The following is a 14,602-nucleotide window of genomic DNA, read 5'->3' as shown; positions in this document are numbered from 1 at the left end:
GAGCCATGGCAGTTGATTAGAAGATGGGAGTGACGAAGTATGAGAGATTTTGTTGATAGAGCTCGAAGTTGGACAGTGAAGGTGGAGGTGCTCCAGAGAAGTGGGGCAGGAATTGAATGACGCGGACGCGCCGCGGTGGAGGTCCCGCGGCGGTGACTACTCCTATCCGCTCCTTATCCTCTTGGTCCTTCTCTCTACAAACACGATGCCCCGCAAGATCATCATTGATACCGAGTAAGCCATTCCGCCTTGTCGGAGCTAAGTGCAGCCCTGGCGTGGACGACGTCCTCGCCATTCTCCTGGCGTTGGCCTCGGTGAGTTCCTTCGATTCCGCGCTGATGGCAGCCCGAGGTCGAGGTTGCGCTGATCACGCTCGTGTTTGGTGAGTACCCCGCTCGGCACACCGGTCAGCGATGGGAACGGCGTGCTTTCACTTTCCGCGCTCTGCATCTGCATTCCTGCATTGCGTTGTGCTCTGCGTAACGGGCACTCCGGCCTCGCTTCTGTTCTCCATCTTGCCATCTTCAATCTTGCCACCCGTCCCGCGTCCATCCCGCGCTCGTACCTTCCTCTCCGCAGCCTCCACTCTACTGCACTGGCTCTGCTTGCCGTCTATCGCACCGCTAATCCCAGGTAACACACACGCTATTAACACTCGTGACAACTTGCTCAAGATGTACTATCAGCTCGCGCGGGAGCGTGAAGCTCACCCTGGCGCCAAGGAGCGCTACCCACTGGCCAACCGCACCGTGGTCGCAGTAGGGGAAGACGCACCTATAGGTGGCGAGAAACATGTGGCAACTTACTTTGTGAGTCAACTCTACTGATCCTACACTTGCCAGCTGCCCCTTCCTTCCTTACCGTGCCGCACGCCCTTCCGATACGCCCTCGCACAGACGCGCTTGGCTTACCACAGCATGGTCGTGATGGGCTCAGCAACATCTCTGAAACCAACCCCGAGTTCACGCCGCCCGCGGGCACTGAATACCCGCTCGAGATCAGCCAGAAGAGCGCTCGGGATGAGATTCTCCAGTTGCTTGCGTCTGAGCCGGAGGGAAGCGTCACGATTGTCGCTCTTGGTCCTTGTGAGTGCCTTTGCCACAAGTCTTTGCTAGCATACAAGCTAATCCAAGTAACGAATGTCGCCCATGCCTACCGCGCGGACAAGGCAACTTTCGCGCGCATCGGTGAAGTCGTGTGGATGGGTGGCGCCCTCGATGTGCCAGGAAACACCTCACCAGTAGCAGAGTTCAACTCCTTCGCCGACCCATATGCGTTCGACATGCTGCGCCTCGCAGCAAAGGCAGGCGAGTTCAGCTTTGTCTTTGCGCCACTCGACATCACAGCGCGGCACACTGTGCCCTTCCCTGACCTGCTGCATGAAGGCGGTACGCCGCTGGAGGCGTTCACCACAGCGTTTCTTCTTCGCGTTCGTGGGCTGCAGAAGCGCTTCGGTCTGCCGGACGCAATGGAAATGCACGACCCGGTGGCCGTATGGTACGCGGTTGAGAACGCGCCCGGCACCACGAGTGCGGAGTGGGAGGTGACAGGACGCGAGTTCGGCGTCGAGCGAAGTGGCGAGATCACGCGCGGGATGTGTGTGGTCGACCGCCGCGGAACTGGAGAGACGGAGGGGAAGAAGCGCACCGAGGATGAAGGGCTGCTCAACGACATTCCTATGCCCGCCACCAAAGCACAGGCATCCGAAACACACTTCCCCAAGCCCGAGGCGAACGTATCACCCAACGGCGAGGCGGAAGCTGAGGACGAGCCGGAGAAGTCGAAGGCGTTGCCTAAGGCAATTACCCGCACGCCAGGCAGCGCGGCCCTGCGTGTGAAGCTCTTGAGTCGCGTGTTCGGCGCGACCGTGTAGAGTATAGAATGCAATTTAATTACACACAGATGCGCTGTCGTTGCTAGTTGGCTGCTCGCCCCGCACTTGAGCATCACCCAGCCGCCTCTGTACCCCGCGCTCGAGCTCGCCTCTACTCTTTCGAGCGATACCCTGCCGTCAGTCCATTCACACTTCCATTCTGGTACTCGACGCACTCTTAACAGCCTTGATATACTCCCCAAACCTCTCCCGCACAGGGTACGGCCTGCCACCCCAGGCTCGTGCGAGTGCCCACGCATATTCTTGCGGGATGCGACGTACAAACTCGTACGGCATCCTCGCGGGGTCGAGAGTATCCTTGTCTTCCTTGGCGGCCGTGAGCGCCAGTTCTGCCTCCGGGGCCTCATAATGCCCGTCGCTCTTCCCGCGGTCCGCGAAGCGGAGCGCGGCAGATACGAGATCGGGCTCGTCAGCCGCGCACCCCGCCAACAGTGCAGCGGCGGGGTCGATGCTCGACGGGAGGAGGGTGTCGAGAACCAGGATAGCGCTGCGGCGCAGGACCGGGCAGTCGTACTTGTCGAGAAAGCGGAAGAGGGCGTTAAGCTGGTCGGCTTGGTGAAGGGTGGAGGAGAGGCGTGGGGAGCTCGAGTGGGCGGAGGCGGCGGAGGTGGGGGCGGGTTCTAAGTGAAGGCGAAGGTGGACTATTAGGTTTAGAAAGTTGCGGATGGTGGATGCGCTTTCTATGGACGTGTCGTCGAACTCGAGGTGTAGTGGACCGGAGGAAACGGCGTGCGCTTGTCGGAAGACACAACTGAGGTCAGCGGACGGCGGTGGCGAGCGCACCTCGCCGTGAAGAGATAGTAGGACGCGACTTTGAAGCGCACGCCATCTGCCGAGACAAGCGTCGCATCGCCGCTCGTCCATCCTGGGTCGTCTGTGACGTCCGTCATGATAAAATGGACGTCGGGGAGTGAGATGTGGATCGGTGATCGATGATGCCAAGGGAGGTCAAGATGGCTGGTGGAGGTGGAGGTCGGTGGAGGTGACCAACACCCGGAAGTCATTACGGAACGAGTGGCGAGGTTACACTGCTGCATGCACCATGCTCTAGAACACTTGTCGATGGTTAGACAAATCACCCAGCGTCGGGCCGCTCACCGCCGCAGCGGGCTCATACCCGTGCCGCCCCATCCGCCGCCGCCGCCGCCGCCGCCACTACCACCACCACCCCATTGATCACCACCACCACCATAGCCCCCATACTCGTACCCGTCACCGCCATTGACGTGCGGCTCGACAAAGCCCTCATCCTCCTCCTCATCCGCCCCTGTCTCCTCCTGTACGCTCTGAATGATCTGAGCGAGGTTGTCGACCATGATATCGCACGCCTGCTCGAACACACTCGTTACAGGGATCGAGCCAACGCTCTCCACGTTGTAGTAGTACGTCCCTGGAACGGCGTTGTAGTCAAACGGCTCGGAAGGGTCTGGCGCGGTCTCAAAGACGTGGTTCGAGGACAGCGGCCACTCGGCCTCGGCATCCGTCTCGAACCAGTAGTCCGTGTGCCGCAACTTGTTGTACGGATCGTACTCGAAGCCGACTGCAGACACGGGCTGCCACTTGGCATGGTGCTTCGAGATACCCTGAAGTCAGCTCAAAGGTGTCGAGTCATAGCAGCGATGCTCGAGACACACCTTGTACGCCTTGCAGACAACCTCGATCTCTTGACCGCGGCCGATGCGCGCAATTTGCACAGGGGTCGCCGTCGGGTCGCCCTTGCCGACGGGCTGTCCCAGATCCGGGTCGCGGTTCGCGATAATGTCGCGCTCCTCCTCGCCGAGCTCTGGTGGCGGACCGTAAGGGTTTTGTTGAGGCTTGAATTAGCGGGGCCGGCGCATGCGAGCTGGGATAGGATGGAGCCAAAATGGTTTGCCGCTTGCAGTAAGATGCTCTCACCGTCATCCAGCGGGTAGACTCAGACAGAATCATCACTCACCGTGTTTGGGCTTGGGATAATTTCCAGCATATCGCTTGTGATGGCCATGTACTGCCTGTACCCCGCGTTGGCGGCGGACACCTTAAGCCGCAGTGTCACCATGCAATAGTAGCAGCCCTCGTCGCAGTCACAGTCACGAGTGTATCGCAGGCCCTTGGCCGCGCCGCGAGAAATGAGCGGCACCAGGCCGAGACGGTGCGCCAACATCTCATCCGGAATGGGAGATGTATTTTGGTGAAACGCAACCTGGTCGATGGCTGGAGTCAGCGCGATTTCAGCGTGATGAATTGCAGTGGTCGATGAAGCCACGTCCAACGCTCTGGTAGAGAACGAAACCTGACGCGACAAGAAGAGTTTTAGCGCAACACAGCAATCAGCTGCGGATTTTGTTCGCGCCAGAGAGCTTACAGTGCGAGCGCTCCAGAGTAACGATGCGCCGTGAAGATGGCGCAATCGTCTCGACGTTTCTCGCTAAACCACCCCGAGCATCTGGCCCCCACTGCACACGCCTCTAGCTCCAGCTGTAGCCATACCCCAACATCCACTCACAGATCGTCGGGACGTCCGCCATCATTGTCCTCCTCAAGCTGTTGGCGTACGCCATATCGACCCCCGAGAGGTGAAAGACGAGCTCGTCGCGGTTCAGCGAGCGCACAAGCACGCGCGGCTGGTTCGTCGGCCCCGCGGGAACCGTAACGCTCGCCTCGCCTCCGTTGGGGGGTGCGCTGCCGTACCCGTTCATGATGGATGTGAATGGAGTAATGTCGAAGTGAGTGCTGAGCGGACGAGTTCTTTGTGAGCTGAGGAGTGCCTGGTTAGTCACGTGGGTGCCATGTGGATCCCGGACTCAAATACCGATCAATGTTTGGCTCCAATCGCCCACATACTCGCAGAGCGCAGCGCTGTACAACATGCATTCCTATGCTACCGTGTCGGGATGCCCCCGGGTAAGTCGCGCAGCATCATGACAACCAAATCTGTGCGCGCCTCCGCTAGCGAGAGCATGGTGAGGGCGTTCTGGAGATCGGCATAGTCGCCGGAGTCCTTGGCACTGAGATACAAGTTGGGATCTAATCCCCGCACGTCGGGCCGGTCCAACTTAGCCAACAGCGCAGAGCGCTTATCCCACTCCTTCTGCCGGCGCTGCACGAGATTTCCGGTGGTTTTGTAAACACCCGAAAGTAGGAAGCCGTATGCCTTGCGCAGATCAATGCCCCATAGGTGGAAATCAGCGCCGGGAAACTGGCCGCGGTTCTTCGCGGCCGTCTTTGGCACCTCCTGGATGTCGATCAGTGACAGCTTCTGTAGCTCGGAAAGAATGTGGCGCGCCTCGCGGAGAGGGATCATTGCACAGTCGCGCACCTGCTGTCAGCCCTGGCAGATTGTCTGACATACCATCGTTTCTGACGCATAGTGTGCCCGCGCCACCACGGCAAGGACACGCGCCGCCTTCTCGTCGATGCGCTCGCGCACGAGCTCGGTCAGAAGCGCTGCCTTGAGAGATGTGCATATGGCCTCAATCTCGACCCAGTAGCTTGGGTTTGAGTGGTCACTGTGAGAGAGGTAGCGAGTCGACGTGTTGTCTGAGGCGAGATCATCACCGCTCATGACAGCCAGGTACTGGCGAACAATCTCAGGGATGTTCTTCGACCCGCTGCCGGCCATGCCGGCCATAAGAAGCTTGTGTTTGTTCGTAGGGATGTTGGAAACGATGTTGTTCACACCAACGGCCTTCTCAGTGCGGATCTCTTTGGTCACGGTCTGCTCGTCCAAGGAAGCGGCCAGGGCGGCGCGCAGCACCTCTCCTGCGGCTTCGTTCCACCGGTCCGCCGCCGCCTTGATGAGCATCTCATTGCGGATAAGCACGTTGTACTTGTCGTAGTTGACACGTAGCGGCATGTCCTCCACCACATCCCACAGATCGTCCTCGTTCTGGTTGCGCTCCCTCTTCTTGCCCTTGACCTCCTTGAGCGCCTTCGCAGGGTTGCGGTGTTCCTTGCGCTCCTCGTCGATCTCGGATGCGGCCTGTTGCCGCATCTCTGTGAGAGTCCCTGCCGTGTGTAGCTTTGTCCCCGTCGCGGCCGACTTGTCTAGCCACTTGGCCTGGGGTCAGCAGTGCGCAAATGTCTGCTACTCACGCGGTACCGCCTCTCAATCTGATCTGATCGCAGGATAAGGAGCTCGGCGCAAGACGGTTCCAAATATCCTTTCCTCAGTAGCTGCACGACTAGCTTCCTAAGCACTAGAGCGTCTGTTGTTAGTGGACAGGCGCGAGTGCCAAGCTCACGATGCTTATCTGCTCCACACGCGTCCACAATTTGCGGAAAGGACAGCTTTCCGTAGACGAGCATCTGGCGCACGACCATCAGGGCCTGGAGTCAGCGCGATCCGCGGAACGGCTCACGTCCTCTCCAAAGTTGGATTCCGTGAGCGCGAGAATGCGCCCCCACCGCAAGCGCATTAGGCACTCAGCCGTGTCAAACTCGTACTGTTCTTCCTCGGGCACGGAGCGGCGGCTGCCACCAGCCGAGCCCACCAAGCTGTGCTGAATAAGGATCAACAGCGATGCATTGGTAGTCGGGCGCGGAAGGGCAGCGAGTCGGGCGATTGTCTCAACATTTGAGCGCCCGCGGTTCAGCAAAGTCGACGCTACACGCTGTGGTCAGCATGGCCTAGTGCGAGGTTACTTACGCAGACAACGTCGCCAAACGCGCCACGAACAATGTGCTCGCAAAGGCGCACGGCCTCCTTGCTGTTGGAGTTTACGCCGTCCATGCGCGCGCGCTTGAGGGCTGGATGGTGAGAAGCAGCTTTTGGAGTTGAGGAGCAAACACACCTCAAAATTCCATAGGTGGCAAATGACGACGTGCGGGGTCCAATTACAGCCAATCTGGTTCCGTTAATATCACTCATGTAGCTCGCACCATCCGCAATCTGACTGCGACAGACCTGTCCTTCCGTGTTGACACTTGTTCTTCTTCTTCATCCGCATGATCACCATGTCGCTCCCACCTCTTAACCCCGAAAAGTCCGCCTCGGGCATCATCGTCGACCCGCGTACTCTTGAGCGTGTCGTCCCTGCCTCGCGCCGGAAAGACGGGTCGTGAGTCACCTCTCGTCCCCGCTGATGTGAAGCGTGCGCAAGGAGCAGAAAATCCGCGACGGCTACGTTCCACAGGAGGATGTAGGCGCGTTCCGAGGGCGGAGACAGATCGAGGCCGATGCGCGCCGCGGCGCCGTACCCGGCGCCAACGGACGTGCGGGGGTGAAGAAGGTGGAAAACCCCTTCGCGGCCGACCCAGCGAGCAAGAGCAAAGCGGCGGTCAAAAATGACAAGCGCAAGACGAAGCGCGTCGAGCTGCGGTCGGGAAGAAATTGGGACAGCGAGGACAGTGAGGACGATGCCGAGGCTACGCGCAGGGCCATCGAGGCGTTGAGCGTCAAGGACACTGAGGCGTTCCCGCCTCTCTCGTCTTCGCCGAAGAAGGGCCCTTCCTCATCGCCCAAGAAAAACATATCTTCCTTGCCCGACAAACCACTGTCTTCCTCACCTCCTAAGCCTACAACATCAGCGTGGAAGCCCGTCCCCGCTCCGCTTTCGTCGTCAGCTCCGAGCGCCAGCGCGAGCACGAGCGCCCCTGTGCTTGCGCGTGTGCCCAACAGGCGGCAGCCATCGAGCACGTTCAACATGCAAACCCCCAACAGAAAGCCGCAGAAGCCGCACCCAATTCAGGGTGGTCGTATCGGGCCGTGCGGCCTTGCGCACCCGCCGCCCATCGAGCCGTCCCGCCCGCCCCGCCGCCAGGCCGCGTCCTCGTCCGTTGCGGACCGGGAGAGCACCTGGCGCCGCAACGCCGGATCGGAGCCCCCACGGCGGCAGCCGAGCGCGACCGAGCCGCGCGTCCGCCAGCCCGTGCGCATGCGTGAGGGCACTGGTGGCCCGCTCGCCGATCGAGTGCGGAGCTTGCTCATGCAAAATGCCTCGCCCGATCGCCCACGGCGCGCGTCCCCTCACACACCGAGCGAATCTCAGTAATATCTTCGAAACCCTCCAAATCCTGTGCGCGCGAGCCTCGCGCATCCGCCCCATATCGCATTCTCTTGGGCTTGACTGCCGCAAAGTGAGGCGAAGTTGTTGTCCATAGCTCTGCACCGCCCCTTCCGCTGTTGTGTTATAGCTATGCAAATGCTGCATTCAATGTATGCCTACACGATGTCTCTATGCCGCATCCTACCAGCGCTTGAAGTCGAGCACACCCCGGCGCATGACCGCGTCCCAGTTCTCGTCCCACGTCGACCACTCCTGCTCAACACCGGGTCGGGTGACCCGGCGCATAGGCGTAGAAGCGCCCGTTTGCTGGTGGAAGTATTGGTCCAAAGCCTCCAGCTTCGGCGCGTGGGGGAAGCCGGCGAGTACGTCCTGCTGTCAGTCAAGAGGGGCGATGCAACTCACAATGAGCTGATCCGCGAGCTGCTCGCTCGTGTTGAATACCCGGCCATTGACGCCGTCCTTTACAAGCTCGTCGATGCACGAGAATCCGCGTGCGAGAACGGGCACTCCGCATCCGAACATGTCCACGACCTTCATCGGCAGGTCACGCCCGGATGACGACTGGTGCATCGAAATGCCCAAGTCACCACATCCCAAAAGCAGTGGGTAATCACGCGCGCTGACGAACATGCACCGCACCGCGACGTCCGGCCACTTGCCAGAGTTCTCTCTTACCGCTACCTGCTCAACGAAGGGCTTCCGCAGAGCCCCTCGCCCAGTGATAATCATCAACACTCTGGGCAAGCTCTTGCCCTCGGGTGACGACTTGCGCTCCTGATATTTGTCGAGTGCCTCAAGGAGCAACCCAAAGTCCTCGTCAGCAGTCCATGAAGTTGACGAGACCAAGAACACTGGCCTATCCTCGCGCAGCTTGACGCCCGATGGCGTAAGCACGGTGAATGCGGTGTCGCGGATGTTCTTGCTTTCGAGCCAGGCGGGCAGCGGTGGAGCGATCACCGGCGTGAGACGACGGAACAGCTACAGTCAGTCGGCATTCTGGTGAGGTAGGCTCACATTCAGCAGGGTGATCACCTCTGTGCGGCGGAACTGAGACGGTGGGCGGTCATGTAGCACCGCAGTGCGCCCTTCGAGATGCCATTCCCGAGTGAGGTACTCTTCAAGGGCGCGAGTGACGAACAGGTGGCAGTACGCGCGCTTGCCGAACTTTCGCTCGAAGCTGAGGTTTAGCCGGGCCCCCAGATTGCACCCACCTTTCGGCCCACTTGACGATGCGGGACTTTGCCCCAAGACGGAGTGCTAGAATAGAGTATCCGGTGTTGTGCCAGTCAATGATGAGTTTTGAGCGAGTCGTTTCGGAGATGATCTGAGACAGGAGGAGCGTAGGGATGGACGGAGGGTTCTGAGTGAGATGCGGAGCTGGCATACCAACGTACCTGCACGAGGAAGATCTGAGTATTGCACGGGATGGCAAAGACGCAGAGGTACACGACCGACGCAATCTGGTAGAGGATTCGAATGGGGGCGCGAACAATCCATGGCAGCTTCATGATGAGCCTAGGTGGGTTCCAGAGATGCAGGAAGTGCACCCGTGGTGTCTCGAGAAGTGAGGGAATGGGCGCCGTGTCTAGCGTCAGTGCCGCTTACCAGTGGACCCACCTCCGTAGCCGACCATGTACGTGTCCCAGCCGGCCTTGGCTAAGCTCTCAGCATGGTACATCATGCGTGGGGAGCGACCGATGTCGCCGAGGACGAGCACTGTGGCCGTTTTGTGCTTCCAGGGTCTCTTTTCCACTTGGCGTGCGTAGAGGGCCATGCAACCCAGTGGGATGGAGACGATGCCCCCAAAGATGGCGAAGATGACCCATGAGTTTGGAAAGAGGCCACTCTCAAAGTAGGGCATGGCGTTGAGAAGAGGTGTGTTTAGAGCGAATACAAGAGATGGAAGATGAGAACGAGGTTGGATCAAGTGCGGCTTCGCTGGGCGCTTGGCCGTTTCCGGTCCTGGCGCGCGTCGGCACTTGTGTATCGTTCGACGTCATCGTCATTAGCCCTGAATTGTAATCTATTCTAATGTTATTATTCACCCAACCCCAGAATTCCTTATCGGTAGTACATTAAATGCTACCCCCGCTAACCTCCACGCCCCCGCAGCCGACCGTTGGAAGGTGCACAGCTGTGCCGAGCATCATCATCCCACCACACACACGCATTCCTCAACCACTCTCTCTCTTGCATCTACCACTCCGTCTCCCTCCCATTTCTGTCCACAACTGCCACCATGGCCCCTTCTGGCCTCCTCTCCACAGAGGACAAGGCAAAGGTCAAGAAGGCCATACCCACCTCAGGATCCACCAACAAGATCATCACAGCCGGCGTCGCTCGAGTCTACTATGCCAAGCCCGACTCGTCAACGTGAGAATCGCCCGCTGCCCCGCTTACTCCAGATGGAACTATGGCGGCGCGACCGGTGCGCTGGCGTTTGTAGCAGACAAGGCCAAGGGAGGCCTATGGTTCCGCATTGTGGACCTCTCCGTGAGCTGAACACATGATCGGACGAGCTGACTGTAGTCTAACAGTGGTGTGATTTGGGAACACGAGCTGCCAAACGAGATCGAGTACAACGCCGACAAGCCTTTCTTTCACACTTGGGCGTCTGAGGTAATCATAATGCTTGTTTCGAAGGCTGACGCACAGGACGCCATGATCGCCTTCGTCTTTGCCTCGGAGCATGAGGCGCACGAATTCTACAAGAAGGTCGCAAACCGATCCAAGTATGCGCACAAGGTCAACCGTAGAGAGGAAGCCGCTGGCGGTGAGAAGGAGAAGAAGTCGTTTGCGCAACGTATCAAGGGGCGCCTTGACAAGAGTCTTATCTCGGGGCCCAAGGATGGCTCATTCAAGCACGTTGCGCACATGGGCTTCGACTCAGAGAAGGGGTTCACGTCTACCGGTGTAGACCCAAGCTGGCAAATTCTACTCGAGCAGCTCACGATGCGCGGTGTGTCAGAGGCCGACATCAAGAACAACGAGAACTTCATCAAGGACTACGTCGAAAGTCAGGGCGGTATCGAGAATGTGAGTGTCGGCCTGAACTGTCGCTGGGAGGGGAGAAGGAAGCTAACCGAACAGGCGCTGGCGATGACGGCTGCCCAGCCCATTCCCGAACAGCCCAAGCCGAAGAGAGGACCGCCTCCCCCTCCGACCTCGCGGCGCAAGCCCGCGCCCGCGGCTCCGCCCCCGCGGGTGCCGCCCAACGAGCCCTCAGCACCGGCTGTTCCTCCTCCCCCCCCTCCTCCGCCACCTGCCCGACATGCTCCTATCCGCACCCCTTCTCCCCCGCCGCCTCCTCCCCCTCCAGCTCGGCACGCCGCGCCCGCCGCACCTCCCCCTCCCCCTCCCCCTCCTCCGCCCGGTCGATCCGCGCCAGCCGCACCTCCGCCTCCACCGCCTCCTCCCCCCGGCCGCTCAACGCCCTCCATTCCACCTCCTCCCCCGCCTCCTCCTGGACGCTCCGGGCCGCCCCCTCCGCCGCCGCCCCCTCCAGGCGGGCCAGTCGCCGCTCCGCCCCTCCCGAAGCCCGACGGAGGACGCTCGGCCCTTCTCGCGTCGATCCAGGGGCAGGGTGTTCACAAGCTCAAGAAGGTCGACGACTCGGAGAAGCGCATCTCACCGTTGGCCGCTGGTGGTGCCGCAGCCGCTGGGGTGGCTGGCGGTGTAGCGGTCGCGGCTGCCGCGTCACCATCTGAGGGCGGTGGCCTCGCGTCGTCACTCGCTGCTGCACTCGCGCAGCGTAAACAGGATCTGGGAGACTCGGACGACGAAGACGAGTCTGACAGCGACTGGGATTAATTGTATGACGAAGCGGATGTGAAGGAGTAGTCAGCACAGAAGGGCAGAAACTGATGACCCAAGAGGTACTAACGCGATCACGGCGGAGTCAACCTCACCATGCCTCGCGCGCCTGACGTGAATGCAGTATCCCGGCCGCCGTCACAAAGCAATCAAAGTCTGGTCCGAGGTCAGTGTTTTGCCCCTCAAGGAGGACCCCGCACCTCAACTGCGACAGCGAAAGAGGTCAGCGTCAGAGTGGTAGCCGGAATACAAAAGGGCGTGGCGGACGAGCCGCCCATAGTGCTGTTGAGTGCAACGCCGCAATTTGAAGTTTTGGTTGGTGTCACGACGTGGCAAGCAGGTGAGGCGTGGCAAGCAGGTGAGGCAAGGCAAGCAGGGGAACAAGGTGGCAGGCAGGCGGTTGCAGGCCTTACAGGCAGGCAAGGGTATAAGGCGGCAACTTGGCAGGTAGGCATATTGGGTAGGCACAGGCAGGCAAGGCAGTTGGGCAAGTAGAGAGGCGTGTTTCGCAGGTGTAACTCTTGGGCAGGCAGGGGGCAGGCAGGAGGGTAGATGTAGGCGGGCATTGCAGGTAGGCAGGCGGGCATATTGGGTAGGGGACTCGTGTTTAGCGGGCATGTGCAGGTATTAGGCAGAAGCAGGCAGGTATGTAGGCAGGCAGGGGTATTAGGCAGGCGAGCATATGGGCGGGCAGGTTGGTAGATGAGGTGATCACATGTGGGGGTTCTCGGGCAGGCAGGCAGGCAGGCATGAGGCACATGGCAAGCAGGCGTGTGTCAGCTTGTAGGCATGTAGGGAGGAAGGGGTGACTCACTTGGGCAGGGCATGTAATGTAGGCAGGCGGGCAGGGCATATAGGCAGGCGGGCGGGTGGGTAGGTGATTAGCCGGAGTAGGCAGGCGGCTTGAGTGAGGAGGGGGATCTCATTTTGCAGGCAGGGCAGAGCATTGTAGGCAGGGCAGGTAGGCGGATGGTGGGTAGGTGTAGCCGGGGTAGGCAGGCGGCTGATGGAAGGGAGGGATCTCATTTGGCAGGCAGGGCAGGCATTAGGCATTGGCAGGTAGGTAGGCAAGTAGGCGCAGGGGTGACTCAATTGGCAGGCAATGCAGGCATTTGGCAGGTGGGTCGGCAGGTAGGTAGGCAGGTGAGTAGGCAGGTTGGGTAGGCAGGCGGGGTAGTAGGCAGGTGGTTATGGTAGGCAGGCAGAGTAGCCGGGGTAGGCAGGCGGCATTTTGAAGGGGGGGGGGGGTAATCTCTGTTGGCAGGGCATGGTAGGCAGGCAAGGCAGGTAGGCGCAGGTAGGCGCAGGTTTGATGGCAGGTTTGATGGCAGGTTTGATGGGAGGTTTGATGGGAGGTTTGATGGTAGGTAGGCAAGGTAGGTGGTGAAGGTAGGCACGCAAGCAGGGCATTATTCACAGGGGGGTATCTCGGCCGGCCCAATCTCTGGGCCGGTGTCACCCTACGTGTCGGGTCAAGATATAACATACACTAATGTGGGCGAATGGCCTCTGGAGTTTCTATAACGCCGCATATGTGGCGTCCATAATACCAGAGTGGAGGTGGGCCGTGGCGTGGGTGGGGTGGGGGGTGGGGGATGGGTGTCAGTGTGCGAGTGTTGTCGCTGTGGATGCATGCATACATCGCCAGTTCGAGTGCTGTAGCACAGAGGTGAAGCGGACTACCTCAACTAAGCTTATTGTGCAACCGCATGGCCCCGCCATCTTGGCAAGCTTCCAATCGTGCAATGTGCAGTCCAGATGCGGAGTCAACCGGAAAGAACGTGGTGGACATAGGGTTCTTGAGGTTGTACCAACGAAATGTAATGCTGGCTTCATACCTCCTCCGATCCCATCACTCATTAGAGCCTCAAACTGGCGGATGGGCACAAGCTAACGTGCAGTAGCTTAAGTGATAACGCAATAAGCTGGTGTCGTAGAACGGTGTGCATACTGACGATGTTGAGCGGACGTGGACAAGAACGCCCTCCGATAGTGTCGCGCTCTCGAGGACGTCACAGACTCTATACCTGCTGCTCGTCTCCCAAGAGTCTGCTCGTGCACCTCCTCCCTCACGCACCGCATCTGATCCTCTGACATGCTCGCGCTCTCGCCGATTCCTACCAACGGCGTCACTGACAGCCCAACGTGGAAGGAGGGCGAATTCACCCTCGTTTCCTCGGACGGCGTACGCTGCCACACCAACCCGATCCACCTCAAGGCTGCGAGGTGCGCCGTCGATCCACCGCGATCTGATCACAGCCCACGGCTCCGCGACCTTGTGACAGCCAGCAGCGGCGGCGAGATCGTCCTCCGCGACGCGGACAGCACGACCCTCGACCACTTCCTCAGCGTGCTGGTGCACAAACGGCTGGCGAGCAGCGCCCTCGGATCGGGTGTCGACGTCATCGACCGCCTCCGCCGCCTCTTCGCCTTCCTGCGCGCGTACGGCTGCGACATCCCCCGCCGCACAGCCCTCACGAGCCTGCACCGCGACCGCCGCTTGCGCCCGTACCAGCGCTTCGCGGTCGGCGCGGGCGAGGGCGACCTCGACTTGTGCATCGAGGCGCTGGGCGCCACCGTCCTCGATCCCAACCTCGGCCGGAACCACGGCGACTGTGACGGCCGCTTCGACCTCGATCCGCGCAGCATGCCGTTCGCCGTCAGCCGCCGTATCCCGCCCGCGTTTTTGTGGGCGCTCACGCGGGCGTGGGACCAGTCGAATCCCAGCATCACGAGCAGGAGCGGATACCACGTCGACGAGCTGGTTGATCTCTTCGAGTCGTACTTCAAGATCGCCCAGCACGCACCGCCAGCCCCGGAGTATGAGGCGGTGGAGACTGCAGTGAAGCGTCACCGGGCTAGCATGCCGTTTTGAGTTGTCCAAGGATGTGTAAGTACACATCGAATT

The 14,602-nt window shown here is 60.2% G+C and overlaps 9 protein-coding genes across 9 annotated transcripts, besides 1 other annotated feature; 4 read left to right on the top strand and 5 right to left on the bottom strand.

Annotated features, from left to right (window-relative positions):
* Positions 1–116: 116 nt before the first annotated feature.
* Positions 117–1,873, top strand: COLE_05185 (uncharacterized protein; the record flags this gene model as incomplete). Its single annotated transcript, XM_065626395.1, has 5 exons — positions 117–314; positions 346–382; positions 634–809; positions 917–1,085; positions 1,134–1,873. 5 exons carry the CDS (start codon positions 117–119, stop codon positions 1,871–1,873), a joined length of 1,320 nt encoding a protein of 439 aa, XP_065482336.1.
* A 147-nt stretch (positions 1,874–2,020) lies between these two features.
* Positions 2,021–2,784, bottom strand: COLE_05184 (uncharacterized protein; the record flags this gene model as incomplete). Its single annotated transcript, XM_018425667.2, has 2 exons — positions 2,021–2,645; positions 2,678–2,784. 2 exons carry the CDS (start codon positions 2,782–2,784, stop codon positions 2,021–2,023), a joined length of 732 nt encoding a protein of 243 aa, XP_018274853.2.
* A 204-nt stretch (positions 2,785–2,988) lies between these two features.
* COLE_05183 (uncharacterized protein) lies at positions 2,989–4,037 on the bottom strand (the record flags this gene model as incomplete). The annotated part of the gene is made up of 3 exons (XM_018424693.2): positions 2,989–3,477; positions 3,529–3,708; positions 3,831–4,037. 3 exons carry the CDS (start codon positions 4,035–4,037, stop codon positions 2,989–2,991), a joined length of 876 nt encoding a protein of 291 aa, XP_018274852.1.
* A 717-nt stretch (positions 4,038–4,754) lies between these two features.
* On the bottom strand, positions 4,755–6,605 carry COLE_05182 (uncharacterized protein; the record flags this gene model as incomplete). The annotated part of the gene is made up of 6 exons (XM_018424692.2): positions 4,755–5,192; positions 5,226–5,933; positions 5,969–6,081; positions 6,118–6,202; positions 6,235–6,486; positions 6,522–6,605. The coding sequence occupies 6 exons, from the start codon at positions 6,603–6,605 to the stop codon at positions 4,755–4,757; spliced, it is 1,680 nt and encodes a 559-aa protein (XP_018274851.1).
* A 224-nt stretch (positions 6,606–6,829) lies between these two features.
* On the top strand, positions 6,830–7,866 carry COLE_05181 (uncharacterized protein; the record flags this gene model as incomplete). The annotated part of the gene is made up of 2 exons (XM_018420038.2): positions 6,830–6,933; positions 6,966–7,866. 2 exons carry the CDS (start codon positions 6,830–6,832, stop codon positions 7,864–7,866), a joined length of 1,005 nt encoding a protein of 334 aa, XP_018274850.2.
* A 195-nt stretch (positions 7,867–8,061) lies between these two features.
* COLE_05180 (uncharacterized protein) lies at positions 8,062–9,742 on the bottom strand (the record flags this gene model as incomplete). Its single annotated transcript, XM_018424691.2, has 6 exons — positions 8,062–8,250; positions 8,284–8,859; positions 8,896–9,058; positions 9,093–9,241; positions 9,276–9,466; positions 9,499–9,742. 6 exons carry the CDS (start codon positions 9,740–9,742, stop codon positions 8,062–8,064), a joined length of 1,512 nt encoding a protein of 503 aa, XP_018274848.1.
* A 378-nt stretch (positions 9,743–10,120) lies between these two features.
* COLE_05179 (uncharacterized protein) lies at positions 10,121–11,691 on the top strand (the record flags this gene model as incomplete). The annotated part of the gene is made up of 4 exons (XM_018424900.2): positions 10,121–10,254; positions 10,287–10,374; positions 10,411–10,500; positions 10,537–11,691. The coding sequence occupies 4 exons, from the start codon at positions 10,121–10,123 to the stop codon at positions 11,689–11,691; spliced, it is 1,467 nt and encodes a 488-aa protein (XP_018274847.2).
* Positions 11,692–12,504: 813 nt separating this feature from the next.
* On the bottom strand, positions 12,505–12,747 carry COLE_05178 (uncharacterized protein; the record flags this gene model as incomplete). The annotated part of the gene is made up of 1 exon (XM_065626394.1): positions 12,505–12,747. The coding sequence occupies one exon, from the start codon at positions 12,745–12,747 to the stop codon at positions 12,505–12,507; it is 243 nt and encodes an 80-aa protein (XP_065482335.1).
* Positions 12,748–12,882: 135 nt separating this feature from the next.
* Positions 12,883–12,924: a sequence feature (Short protein (COLE_05177, TXT08253.1) was converted to a misc_feature.).
* An 865-nt stretch (positions 12,925–13,789) lies between these two features.
* On the top strand, positions 13,790–14,569 carry COLE_05176 (uncharacterized protein; the record flags this gene model as incomplete). Its single annotated transcript, XM_018426625.2, has 2 exons — positions 13,790–13,920; positions 13,954–14,569. 2 exons carry the CDS (start codon positions 13,790–13,792, stop codon positions 14,567–14,569), a joined length of 747 nt encoding a protein of 248 aa, XP_018279271.1.
* Positions 14,570–14,602: the final 33 nt, after the last annotated feature.

This window comes from Cutaneotrichosporon oleaginosum (assembly GCF_008065305.1).
Source record: "Cutaneotrichosporon oleaginosum strain ATCC 20508 chromosome Unknown ATCC20508_contig04, whole genome shotgun sequence".
NCBI lineage: Eukaryota > Fungi > Basidiomycota > Tremellomycetes > Trichosporonales > Trichosporonaceae > Cutaneotrichosporon > Cutaneotrichosporon oleaginosum.
Note: the sequence above shows the minus strand (reverse complement) of the source record. Positions and strands in the feature narration are given on the sequence as shown.